Raw genomic sequence first — 13,992 nt, forward strand, 5'->3', positions numbered from 1 at the left:
CCTAATTCTCAGAAAGATAAGGGATGAGATGGAGTAGCACATTCAGGCTTGCAAGATCAGAGTTACTCTAAGTAGTATCAGCTCTCCTGTCTTTGGTTTCCAACTTTGGTCTTCTCTGGAGGGAGAGGTTGTCTTCCTCCCCATCCTGATCTCGGTGGATCTTGGAATGAAGGAACATTAGAAAGTTCTAGAAAATGGCCTACGAAGGAATTTGCCAAGATGGACAGACGGGACATGCAGTCCCGGCTCCGTTCTGGGAGAAGAAGAGAGAGGGAAGCAGGAAGTTGAGGGGAAAACAAATAGATTATCATAAAGGTAGGACACGCTTTGCCATCCTTCACCTGCAAAGAGACAACAGAGTCAATAGTCTTGATCGAAATTTACTGATTCACGTGTAACAAAGGAAACTGTCAACGTCAATGCAGGATGATGGGTGGTGACATTCCTGAAAAAATAGGGACACTTCCCTTCGTCTCATAGCTACCAGTTTCTCCATTTCTTCCCCTCCTAAATGGCCCTAAAATTTGTGCACAGTAATTGGAAAGGACAGACTTTGTGGAAGGCCGGGCGCTCATCTCAAAGGGCGTTGCGACCTAATTTAATTATCCATTATTTGTAGCCCACCTTTATTATTTTGACAAATTACTCCAGGTCAGTGGTTCTCAACCTTTTTAATGCCACGACCCCCAACCGGTCTAAGTCGAGGACTACTCAACCGGTCATAAGTCGAGGACTACTCAACCGGTCATAAGTCGAGGACTACTCAACTGGTGCAGCACCATTTACAGAATGGGACTTTTGGCGGGCTCAGCAGGGCAGAGACAGCCTGGACAATTCCTATTGGCTTTTGAAAGCCAACAGAATTAGACTCTATTCAAGAGAGTCTATTCTATTGGCTTTCAAAAGCCAATAGAATAAAAGGGAGTAGCACAGCTAAGGAAAAGGGGGGAAAAATGGCAGACTGTGTTGTTTGGCGACCCCCGTGAAATGGTTGTTCGACCCCAAATGGGGTCCCGACCCACAGGTTGAGAACCGCTGCTCCAGGTGATGAACAGACCCGACACACCTTCCTCCTATTTTGCCCCAAAACAAGTAGCCAAGTGGCCCAAAGTCACCCAGCTGGCTTTCATGGCTAAGGTGGAACTAGAACTCACCGTCTCCTGGTGATTGGTCCAAAATCACCCAGCTGGCTTTCATGGCTAATATGGGACTAGAACTCACCATCTCCTGGTTTCCAGGCCTGCACCTTCATTGCTACTTCAAACTGGGTCTCCTGGTGATTGGCTCAAAATCACCCAATTGGCTTTCATGGCTAAGGTGGGACTAGAACTCACAGTCTCCTGGTGATTGGTCCAAAATCACCCAATTGGCTTTCATGGCTAAGGTGAGACTAGAACTCACCATCTCCCGGTTTCCAGGCCTGCACCTTCATTTCTAGTTCAAACTGGGTCTCTTAAACTTAAACTTTAAACTTAAATCCTCTAATGTGTTTTTATTTGGCCAGATGAGGCCATCTGGAAGAGAAAAAAACAACCCACCTTCTTTGTATTGCGTGCAGGAAGCCCGAATCACAAAAAATGTGGCACCTTTGGGATGCTTTAGATCCCATGATTTAAATATTTGGAGGCCAGAAGTCATTGGAGGAGCTGGCGTTCCTGACCCTGTGTACAGTTTCCTCGTAGGCTTTTATGACCGGCAATAATTCATTAAGTCTGTTCTAAATATAATCATGCTGGTGAGGTCAGTTCCTTGCTATGCATGGCCGGCAGAAACAGGCAGAAACGGAAAGTTGGTGAGGAGGTGGGGAAAGGAAGGGAAGGTAGGGGAGGCGAGAGGAAAGGAAGAGAAGGAGAGAAGAAGGCAAGAAAAAGAAAAGATGAGGAAGAGAAAGACAAGAAAGAAAAGAGAGGAGGAGAGAGAAGAGGGGAGAAGAGGAGAAGAGAAGGGGAGAGAGGAGAGGAGAAAAGAAGAAAAGGAGAGAGGGAGGCGAGAGGAGAGGAAGAGAAGGAGAGAAGAAGGCAAGAAGAAAAGAGGAAGAGAAAGACGAGAAAGAGAAAGGAGAGGAGAAGATGAGAGAAGAGAAGAGGGAGAAAAGAAGAGAAGGGGAGAGAGGAGAAAAGAAGAGAAGAGAAGGAGAGAGGGAGGCGAGAGGAGAGGAAGAGAAGGAGTGAAGAAGACAAGAAAAAGAAAAGATGAAGAGAAAAAAAGGGAGAAGAGAAGGGGAGAGAGGAGAGGAGAGAAAAATAGAGGAGGGGAGAGGAAGAGAAGGGGAGAAGAAGGCAAGAAAAAGAAAGGGAAGAGAAAGAAGAGGAGAAAAGGAGAGGAGAGGAGAAAAGAGAAGAGAAAGAGAGGGGAAGAGGGAGGAGGAGAAAAGAGAAGAGGGGAGAGGAGAGGAGAAAGAAAAGAGAAGAGCTAAGAAGAGAAAAGGGGAGAAGGGATGGGAGAGGAGTAAAGAAGAGAAGAGAAGGGAGAGAGGAGGAGAGGGGAGAGGAGAGGAGGATCTGCTGTTGAATTCGCCTTAGGAAGGAACAAGTGAAAGAGCAAAATGAATTCATGGGCTGGCTTTTGAAACACAACAAGGCTGCTTCACAACAAGGTCAGGTTAATGCCTAATCAGCTACCTTTGCAACCTGCCTCCCAGTCTGGAACGAGGCCACTGCTCTTGTGCCCAAAACAGTTCGCAGAAGGTTCAAACGTTCTTCTATCGGGAGGCTCACGATTGAAAAGATACACCGCAAAAGGAAAAGGGCTTGCAAGGAAAGAGAAGGGGAAAGCCAGCTCCCAGGGGGAGGTTGCCAACCTGAGGGCCACCGTGTTGCTTAGTAAAACGGAACTGGATTGCCACCTTTGTACGTCGTCTCTTTGCTGAAGCTCCCTGAACAAACAGGGGCGGAGGTGTTTTGCTTTTACCACTGTTTTAACACACCGTCAAGAATGCTTTCCCCAAAGCAATGCCCAAATTCATAGGGCATTTAAAGGGATGGCCTGCCTTAGGCAAACATTGTAAATCTCTCCCTTGCCCAGAAGCCATCTCTTAAAAAGCTGTGTCAAGAGTTAATTCCCAGATTTAACTGGATAAAAATGATAATGATAATAATGATAAAGTTGGTCAATCTCGAGAAGAGAAGGGGAGAGAGGAGAGGAGAGAAAAAGAGAGGGGAGGGGAGAGGAAGAGAAGGGGAGAAGAAGGCAAGAAAAAGAAAGGGAAGAGAAAGAAGAGGAGAAAAGGAGAGAGGAGAGGAGAAAAGAGAAGGAGAAGGGAAGAGAGAGGAGGAGAAAAGAGAAGAGGGGAGAGGAGAGGAGAAAGAAAAGAGAAGAGCTAAGAAGAGAAAAGGGGAGAGGGGATGGGAGAGGAGTAAAGGGATGGTATGGAAAAGATGGATAAATTTTATACAATACAAGTATGATATAAAAAAATATTATTTAGCTTTTGAATAATTTATATTTAAAGTTTAAGATATTTTTTAGATTTTTTTTCTCTTTCTAATTTTTTTTCTTTTCTTTTTTCCCCCCTTCTTCTTGTTTCTTTTCTTTTTCTCTTTCTATTTTTTAAGTATTGGTGTTAAAGTATTTTATGATTTGTTTAATTATTGTAATCAAATTTGTATATGGTTTATTTGTGTTTAAAAATTTTTCTTTTAAATTTTAATTAAGCCTGTATTCATCTCTGGGAAGGTTGGGGGAGGGTTGGGGTGGGTTGAGAGGGTTTGGGGAAGGGAACTTTTTTTTTTGTAAAATTTTAAAAATTTTCAATAAAAAAAAAATAATGATAAAGTTGGAAGGGACCTTGGAGGTCATCTAGTCCAACACCCTGCTCAGGCAGGAAACCCTATACCAGTGGTTCTCAACCTTTTTAATGCCGCGACCCCCAACCGGTCGTAAGTCGAGGACTACTCAACCGGTTGTAAGTCGAGGACTACTCAACTGGTGCAGCACCGTTGGCAGAATGGGACTTTGGGCGGGCTCAGCAGGGCAGAGACAGCCTGGACAATTCCTATTGGCTTTGGAAAGCCAATAGTATTAGACTCTATTCAAGAGAGTCTATTCTATTGGCTTTCAAAAGCCAATAGAATAAAAGGGAGTAGCACAGCTAAGGAAAAGGGGGAAAAAATGGCAGACTGCGTTGTTTGGCGACCCCCGTGAAATGAATAGAATAGAATAGAATAGAACCTTGGAGGTCATCTAGTCCAACCCCCTGCTCAGGCAGGAAACCCTATACCATTTCAGATAAATGGCTGTCTAGTCTCTTCTTGAAAATCTCCAGTGATGGAGCGCCCACAATTTCTGGTGGCAAGCTGTTCCACTGGTTAATTGTGTCACCGTTAGGAAATTTCTCCTTAGTGCTAGGTTGCTTCTCTCCTTGATTACTTTCTATCTATTGTTTCTTGTCTTGCCTTCTGGTGCTTTGGAAAATAAGCTGACCCCTTGTTCTTTGTGGCAGAGCCTTAGATATTGGAACACTTCTATCATGTCACACCTAGTCCTTCTTTTCTCTAGATTAGCCATACTCAATTCCTGCAAGCATTCTTCATATGTTTTTGTCTCCAGGCTCTTAATCATCTTATTTGATCTTCTCTGCACTGTTTCCAAAGTCTCAACATCTTTTTTTTTATATGTGATGACCACAACTGGATGCAATATTCTAAGTGTGGCCTTACTAAGGCATTCGCATAATCGCCACAGCTAAAAGGTCCTTAAAATTGGGTGTGACTCACTTAGCAACCGCTTAGCTGTGGAAATTCTGGTTGTATGTCAAGGACCCCCTGTACTCTGGAGCAGACCGAGATGAAAATGAAAAATTCAGTTCTATCTCCAGGCTCAGAAAGAGGCTCCAGAAATTTGTCCTGGCTGTCCTGTTCTTCTAAAATGTGCCTCTCTTTTTTGGGCCTCGTTTTTTTGGGGAATTGGGGTGGGTGGTCTCTTAAAAAAAACGTTACCCACAAATGCACCTACCAAAGCCGACCTTATGCTCCTAGCCTGCCCACCCTCTCTTTAAATAGGTCCTCCCAACATGACAGATGAAGAGGCCGAAGGTCAGATAGCACTTTCTAAAATTACCTCTTTCTCACTCTTTACATTCAACTGCAGAGGCGGCCTTCGGAGCTAAACTATTTTAGAAATTCAAACTGCGTGCTGCTCCCCCCCCCCAAATTGGGTGGGTGGGTGGGAAATACGCATATGCTTCCCTGTCCCAATTTGTCAAGGGCAGCTTCAATTTTCTGATTCCCGTCTCTGCTGGGTTTGATTGCCTTGCCTTGCCAACGCTGAACGTTAGTGGTTTCCTAATGCATGTTCAGATCCCTCGGCACAGTGTGTGTGTGTGTGTGTGTATTTGTGTGCCTGTGGAGGGGGGTATTCCATCCAGAAATCAAATTTCCGAGTGGGAGGCATTGCCGCCGTTATTTGCAAAAGCCGCTGTGCCACGATTAAACGCCGTCGCGCCGCGAGCAACCCGCTGCTTGGCACATCATGGTAGCAAAGATGATTTTTGTTTTTGGAACTGCGGGGGATTTGATGGTAGAAATTCTTTCTTTTCATAGACACTTTGGGAGCAAAAATACCCCTGTTTCTATCGCTTTTCTGCCCCGGGATTTGAGTCACGCGAAGGCCCGTCAGCTGCGTTGGGACTACAACTACCATCAGCCCCAGCCAGCAACCTTTTCTCCCACTTAGGCCAGGCATGGAAAAATCTCAGAAAACTTGCTGAGGGAGAATTTTTGCACCTCCCTAATGGGGGGGGGGGAATCAAACATGACCCGATAGGCATGTGTTATGCGCTGCGTTATGCGCCCCGATTGAATGATAATTGCCCGTGTCTCATTGTCAACACATAATGGAAGCATTTTAAGTTGCGGTCAGCTGCCCAGATTTTTAATATTTTCTTTTTCTGCCTTCTCCTACGCCCCGCGCGTTCTACTCATGACACAAGCTGGGTGTAAAATCTGTCCATCCTTGAGACAGATAATGGTCTACTGTTAAGGCACCAGGCTAGAGAGCAGGAGACGGTGAGTTCTAGTCCCGCTTTAGGCATGGAAGCCAACTGGGTGACTTTGGGCCAATCACCAGGGGACAGTGAATTCTAGTCCCACCTGAGGCATGGAAGCTAATTGGGTGACTTTGGGCCAATCACCAGGAGACGAGTTCTAGTTCCGCCTTGGGCATGAAAGCCAGCTGGGTGACTTTGGGCCAATCACCAGGAGACGGTGAATTCTAGTCCCACCTTAGGCACGGGAGCCACTTGGGCGACTTTGGGCCATTCGCCAGGAGACAGTGAGTTCTAGTCCCACCTTAGCCATGAAAGCCAGCTGGGCGACTTTGGGCCAGTTCCTCCCTCTCAGCTCAACCTACCTCACAGGGTTGTTGTGGGGAAAAATAGAAGGAAGGTGTGTTGGATATGTTTATTTATTTATTTATTTATTTATTTTTAATATTTATATGCCGCCCAATCCCGAAGGACTCAGGGCGGCGTACAAAGTTAAAAAACAGTCAAAAAACAATAAAATAATAAAATAATACAATCATACTGCGATCATACTGCGAGTCCGGTCGTATCCCGGCCCCCCGGGGACATCAGCCCCAGGCCTGCCGGAACAGGAGGGTTTTAATAGCCTTCTTAAAGGCCGGCAGGGTGGGAGTAGTTCGAACCTCGGGGGGAAGTTGGTTCCACCAGGTCGGAGCCACCACGGAAAAGGCCCTTCCCCGAGGGCCCGCCAGCCGACATTGTCTGGCCGACGGGACCTGAAGGAGGCCCAATCTCTGGGACCTCACCGGTCTCTGGGAGCTATGCGGCAGAATGCGGTCCTGTAAGTAACCTGGCCCTATGCCATGAAGGGCTTTAAAGGTGATAACCAACACCTTGAATTGCGTCCGGAGACCCACAGGAAGCCATTGCAGCTCGCGGAGGATAGGTGACACGTGGGCGTACCTTGGCGCGCCCACAATCACTCTCGCGGCTGCGTTCTGAACCAACTGCAGCCTCCGAACGCTCTTCAAGGGTAGCCCCATGTAGAGCGCATTGCAGTAATCCAGTCTTGAGGTGACAACGGCATGAGTGACTGTGAGTAAAGCCTCTCGGTCCAAATAAGGCCGCAACTGGTGCACTAGGCGAACCTGTGCAAAGGTCCCCCTGGCCACAGCCGATAGATGTTGTTCCAGATTTAGCTGTGAGTCTAGGAGGACACCCAAGTTGCGTGCCTGCACTGAGGGAGGTAAATTTGCCCCCCCCAGGACTAAAGATGGACCATCCAGTTGGCCTTTGGGAGGCAAGACCCAGAGCCACTCGGTCTTGTCAGGGTTGAGTCTATGCCTGTTCACCCCCATCCAGACCCTCACATCTTCCAGCACCGGCACATCACGTCGACCGCTTCACTGAAAGGGCACGGGGTGGAGATATATAATTGGGTATCATCTGCATACTGATGATACCTCACCCCGTGTCGCCGAATGATCTCACCCAGCGGTTTCATGTAGATGTTAAAAAGGAGGGGGGACAGGACCAAGCCCTGAGGCACCCCATAATCGAGGCGCCTAGGGGTCGATCTCTGTCCGCCCGCCAACACCGACTGCGACCTGTCAGAGAGGTAGGAGAACCACCGCAATACGGTGCTGCCCAACCCCACCTCTCCGAGACGACGCAGAAGGATACCATGGTCGATGGTATCGAAAGCCGCTGAGAGGTCAAGAAGCACCAGGATAGAGGAATGACCCCTATCCTGGGCTCGCCAGAGGTCATCGGTCAGTGCGACCAAAGCGGTCTCAGTGCTGTAGCCGGGCCTGAAACCAGATTGAAAAGGGTCCAGGTAATTGGTTTCATCCAAGGATCGCAAGAGTTGAGATGCCACCACCTTCTCTACAACCTTCCCCACAAAGGGGAGGTTGGAGACGGGACGAAAGTTTTTCAAAACAGCTGGGTCCAGGGAAGGCTTCTTGAGGAGGGGCCTCACCACCGCTTCCTTTAAGGGTTGCGGGAAAGACCCCTCCATCAAGGAAGCATTAATTATCGCCTGGAGCCAGCCTCGTGTCACCTCCCTACTGGCCGAAACCAGCCAGGAGGGGCACGGGTCCAATAAACAGGTGGCGGCATTCATTGCCCTCACGGCCTTGTCCACTTCATCAGGGGTCACAGGCTCAAACTCGCTCCAGATAATATGACTAAGACCAGCCCCTGGCAACTCGGCTGGCACTGCCCAGTCAGAGTCCAGGTCCCTCTGAATCTGAGCGATTTTGTCCGAAAGAAACTGAGCAAACTCCTCAGCTCTCCCCTGCAAGGGTTCCTCCGCCTCCTCCACTTTAAGAAGGGAGCGGGTCACCCTAAACAAGGCGGCTGGGCGAGATTCTGCGGACGCAATAAGTGCGGAAAAGTGAACACGCTTTGCCGCTCTTATCGCCACTAAATAAGTCCTAAGATAGGCTCTTAATAGTGATCGGTCAGATTCAGAGTTACTGGCCCTCCACCGTCGCTCTAGACGTCTCTTGTGGCGCTTCATCTCCCGGAGCTCCTCAGTAAACCAAGGCGCCCTCCGGGGACCACCACCACAGAGAGGTCGCAAAGGCGCAATTCGATCCAGGGCCCCGGACGCCGCCTCATTCCAGGCCGCAACCAGGGACCCCGACGAGTTGTGGACAAGGGAGTCAGGTATTTCCCCAAGCTCCTCCTGGAACCGATCTGGGTCCATTAGGCGCCTGGGGCGGAACCACCTAGTCGGTTCCCTCTCCCTGCGATGGGGGAGTGATGCTCTGAAGTCCAGCCTCAATAGGAAATGATCTGTCCATGATAAGGGCGAAATCTCTATTCCCCTTAATTCCAGATCATGTCTCCATTGCCCCGAGAGAAACACAAGGTCGAGTGTGTGACCACCCCTATGAGTTGGGTCCTGAATTACCTGGGTCAGGTCCATGGTTGCCATGGAAGCCATGAACTCCTGCGCCACCTCTGAGCGATCGCTGAGTGATGGCAGATTAAAGTCCCCCATTACTATAAGTCTGGGGAACTCCACCGCCAACCCGGCTACTGACTCCAGCAACGCAGGCAGGGCTGTTGCAACGCAGCTGGGAGGTAGGTACGTCAGCAGCAAGCCCAACTGAACCCGTGAACCCAACTTCACTAGGAGGGACTCACACCCAACAACCTCCGGGGCAGGAATCCCACGAGGACTCAAGGACTTCCGAGCGATGACTGCCACTCCCCCACCCCTGCCCTGATGTCGAGACTGATGAAGCACCACACACCCGTCCGGGCACATCTCCAAGAAGGAAACACCCCCCTCAGGGCCCAGCCAGGTTTCGGTTATACATGCCAGGTCCGCCCCGCTGTCCCATATTAAATCACGGACAAGGGGGGCTTTGCTGACAACGGACCTGGCATTAAGCAACAGCAGCCTACAATTAGGGCCCTGTACTCCCCTGTCACCAGTACTACAGGATGAGCCTTTTGAGGGGCTGGAACAAGGAATCGCTCTAACATAGCGAGTCCTCGTTCCCCAAAGATGGCCTGCCCCTCGGCTCCCGCCATATCTGCCCATCCCAGTCATGACCGGGATGCTCCGACCTTCTCCCCTCCCCGGAGTACCCCCACCCTCACCAGCCTTCTCCCTTCCTGACCGGACTCGCTTTCCATACAAACCAAGCCCAAGGGTAAGTCCTGCCCCCCCCCCTACTTTTGCTATTGCACTCAGCAGAGGGGGTACCAGGCTCCACCCCCGAGGGCGAAAAGACCCGAAAACGAACGAAGAAAAATTAAAACGACCCGAAAAAGGAAAAAAAAAAAAAAAGGACCGACGAAAAAGAAGAAAAATACAAACCACGCCCAAGGGTAAGTCCTGCCCCCCCTATTTTTGCTATTGCACTCAGCAGAGGGGGTACCAGGCTCCACCCCCGACTCCACCATTCTCATACCCCAAACACTCAATACACATTCACACTCAATTAATATACATAAAAATAAAAGTATTCACATTCATACGCCCTAAATACAATAATAAAATTTACACATAACAGGGCCACCATTCATCTACATACATACTCACACCCATAACAAACAAACGTTCTCTAAAAATGGTATTGCCCCTCTGTGTCCCAGGCTAGTCCAGTGTGGCCGGCTAGGTGATCATTAGGTACTTGTTTTGGAGCAGACCGTACTTGGCCTTATGCTCCTCAAAGACCTAGGTCAACTTCTCCAAGTACCTCTCATGCAGCTCATCAATGGCTTCTCCGGACATCCAACAACTGTGTAAAGTCAACTCAGCCACTATGTTCACCGCCTTGAATTATTTGTAAACATAATAAAGGCAGGAAAGAAATAAAGAAATAAAATGTGCAAAGATCACAAACGTTCTGTGTACCGCCCTGACTGCAGAGAAACTGCTTAATTATATACTGCAGGATAATGATGGAGCACTGTATTGAAGTGTTTAGGTATGTCAGGAGCTACTGTTATCTGAAAGAACAGTGGCCTTTTAAATAACCCTGTCAAAACCTGTGCCTGCTGAATGTTTAGGACTGTCTCCCCTCACCCACCCACCCACCCTGCAATATTTGTGAGTTACCAAGTTGAACACAAGCCAATATATACAGGTTAACATTTCTGGTCACTTGGTAACCTGAGATAACATTGTCAGCCCCACAACGTTTTCCTGCAGCCTCTCCATGCATGCAATCCAAAGAGAGAAAGAGACCAGAAAGGCTACGAATTTTGGGAATGGGATTCCCCCCCCCCCCGGCCGCCAGCACTGATGCGGTTACCTAGTTGGGTAATGAAACATCTGCAAGAAAACTACCAAGCTCAGAGAGCACCAAGAACCCCACAATGGTAGTCCTCCTCCTCCTCTTCTTCTTCCTCCTCCTCCTCCTCTCCACAAAGCCTACTCCCTTCTAGCATTGATGATGTTACCTAGTTGGGTAATGAAATGTCTGCAAGAAAACTACCAAGCTCAGAGAACACCAAGGACCCCACAGTTGTCATCCTCCTCCTTCTCCCCCTCCTCCTCTTTCTCTTCCTCCTCCTCCCCCCTCCTCTTCCTCTCTGCAAACCCCACTCCCCTCTAGCACTGATGCTGTTACCTAGTTGGCTGATGAAATGTCTGCAAGAAAACAACCAAGCTCAGAAGAGCACCAAGGACCCCTCATTTCAACCCCAAGCCACAAGTATTCTCCTTTATTGCCCCCAGCCCACAACATCTCGAAGGCAACAAACTGGATGTGAACAGTTGTTGGTCCCCGCCACAGAGAGCAATTCTGACCTCTTTAAAGGGCTGATGATATACAGACTCGCCTCTTTTCTCCTGTTTTATTTTTTTATTTAAATTAAAAACAATATCCAGACATATCCATTGAAAATCGGCTTAAAACCACTCCGAAACAACCCGCCAAGCCAAATACAACAATTAACACGAGGTCTCTGGATGGAGTTCCTTCGTCGATTCTGCTGTTTCCAGAAAGAAAGAAAAAAACAGGATGACAGACGGTTTAATTTGGAGAACGGGCATGTAAATGCAACGTCCTTATTCCAAAACACTACGCCATTGTCCTCTCGCCCCAAAGCTTAGTGTGATCACAGGCTGTGAAGCCACACCCAGCAATTAGTTGTGAGGCTCAGGTTGTAGAGATGCTATCGCACCATGTAGGGATAAATTGGCATTTTTTGGCCAAAGGAAAGGAACAGGGAAGGGGGAGGGGGGAATGGAGGCCCTGAACTGGCTATCCTAACCCCAAGCAGTGGATATTAAAAATAAAAATTTTCTCCTTTTTTGCTGCAGACTTAAATGGAGACAAAACAGACTGGCTAATTCTGTTAAGTTGAAGCCTGCAAGCTGGGTAATTATTAAGACAGTTGGGTTTTTTTTTTCTTTTTGCAAAGTGAGGAGACACCCTTGGCCAAACACACACACACACACACACACACACACACACAAACACACACTCCATGCTTGGATGCTTTCAATGAGGCAGCCTTCCTTTCTGCCCAGCTCAAGCATTTTTCTGGAGCTAATCTAGCATTTGGGCCCTGTATTTACAATTCTTGTACACTGGCAGTTCATTTAAAAGCTTCTTTTCCTGGTAGCCGGTCCATCTAAAGAGTTGGGACCGGCCCAAAGAGATGATCCTCAAAGCTTTTTCCAGAAAGTACATCCAAAGCTCTGGAACTGTCAATCAGCCCAAAGACATTTTCACCCGGTGCTCAAGAATTATGGAAAACCTCGCTGGGATGGCTAAATCTCTGTTTCTTTTCCTTCCCTCCTGCCCAGGAAATGCCAATTTGCTGGTCAAAAAAACAACAACCGGGGAAAGTTATTTTTCAAACACGAACGTCACTGTTTAGCCTCGCTGGTGTCACTATCTGGCTCCTGATCGTTCCTCCTTTGTTTCTGTCTTCTAGTTAGTGTGGCTGACCTGGAGAAAACAAGAACAGGCTCCAGAAGGCAAATTACAATGCCCTTTGTGGCCACCACTTCCCGCTACAACCTTGAGGAACAGCATCCCAAGTCTACCTACTGATTACGGTAAAAATGCAAAGGGATATTTGAGGATCTAGAAAGTGCCGGAATCTGGCTGGGGAAAATCAACTCCTCTGGCTTCTGAAAAACAGCGTGGACCAACAGCACGTCACATGCTTTTCTGAGAAACGAGACCTTCTTTTTATTATTGTTATTATTATTATTTTTCACTTGGCACGAAAAGCCCCAGGAGGGTAAGGAGCCACAGCTGGCTGGCAACACCAATCTCAAATTGCAAAAACAAAAGAAGAACCGTTTGGCACACTCCGGAATCACAGCGAGGACGAGAATGGGAGGGAAGGCAGAGAACGAAAATACAAGCTCTTGTTTTTGCTTCCTGCCCCGTTTGGTGGATGGAGCAGCCACCCGCTTTGCACGCGCAGAAGTCTCAACATGATAAAACATACGCTGGGTAATGCACGAGGCTGCCAACCTTGTTATTACATCCTGGAGAGAAACTCCACTGTCGCTGCGGTTTTGCATCCAACTTGAGAGGCCCGGCGGCATCTGGACAGTAATTGATCACGTTGGAAGGGATTTCTTGCCCCTCCTTTTGGGAGAAAATCAATTTATCTTCCTTCTTCCCCCAGAAAAGCTCTGCCATCAAAATCTAGCTGAGAGAGGAAGGAAGCAGAAGAGGGGGGGCTCCTGGGTTAAAATAACACCCCCCCCAACAAACAAGGATCAATCCACAATCATTTTTTCTTGATTTCAGAATAAATGATACTGCTGTCCAAAGGCTGGGGGGATTTTGAGAGTGGTTGAGAAGCGTTTTTGGGGTTGAAAGCTAGTGTTGAATATTGTACGTCTTCTTCACCCTGTAAAAGAGGAAGAGGAAGAGACGGAGAGATTAGAACACAGAACACAGAATAATAGGGGCCTCGGGTTAGAAATCTGTGCAGAATTAGCCCCTTCCCTGCATCGTCAGCTCTTCATGAAGGAAGAAACGGGAAACGGGAATAGCAGCAATGACACAAAAACACGCGGTCTTTGAAGGCAGATCCCAAACAAAGGCATGCAAACATTAGTTCAGCGTTTCACAGCAAGCCTGTGAATTATTCGGAAAGCATGAGAAGTCCATTGTGAAATATGCAAAAGAAATAATTTAATTTGCCAAGCTATTATTTAAACACGCTTTTCTATTTTAATTATTTTTTGCATCTTGCCCCTGTTTCCTCTAGAGCTGGGGTCGCCAACCTTGGCAACTTTTAAGACCTGTAGAAGTCCACAAGGCTTAAAGTTGCCCAAGGCTTGGGACGCCTGCTCTAGAAGGATTATGGACTCTGCTAGTTTTAACTTTTAGGCATGCATGATCACTCCCAGTAGTTGTGCCCAGTTAAAGGCACCGGAGCACGGCCGTGAAGAGAAGGTGGCAACTCTTCCTGCATTTGAAGAGGCCCAGAAAAATGACCCTAGAACAGCAGTTCTCAACCTGTGGGTCGGGACCCCATTTGGGGTCGAACGACCATTTCACGTGGGTCGCCAAACAACGCAGTCCGCC

At 48.0% G+C, this 13,992-nt stretch overlaps 1 protein-coding gene across 2 annotated transcripts in view; it reads right to left on the reverse strand.

The window, feature by feature from the left end:
• Positions 1-11,272: 11,272 nt before the first annotated feature.
• LOC120312013 (carcinoembryonic antigen-related cell adhesion molecule 1-like) overlaps positions 11,273-13,992 on the reverse strand; it is a 45,859-nt gene continuing 43,139 nt past the window's right edge. The window contains exon 12 of one of the 2 annotated variants that reach the window (XM_039352208.1): positions 11,273-13,309. In XM_039352208.1, coding sequence (XP_039208142.1) covers positions 13,187-13,309 — 123 coding nt within the window. In that variant the 3' untranslated portion in view covers positions 11,273-13,186. The remainder of the gene's footprint in view (positions 13,310-13,992) is intronic. The other variant, XM_039352209.1, reaches the window with a different exon arrangement.

This window comes from Crotalus tigris, unplaced genomic scaffold (assembly GCF_016545835.1).
Source record: "Crotalus tigris isolate CLP2741 ecotype Arizona unplaced genomic scaffold, ASM1654583v1 scf7180000018413.2111637, whole genome shotgun sequence".
Lineage (NCBI taxonomy): Eukaryota > Metazoa > Chordata > Lepidosauria > Squamata > Viperidae > Crotalus > Crotalus tigris.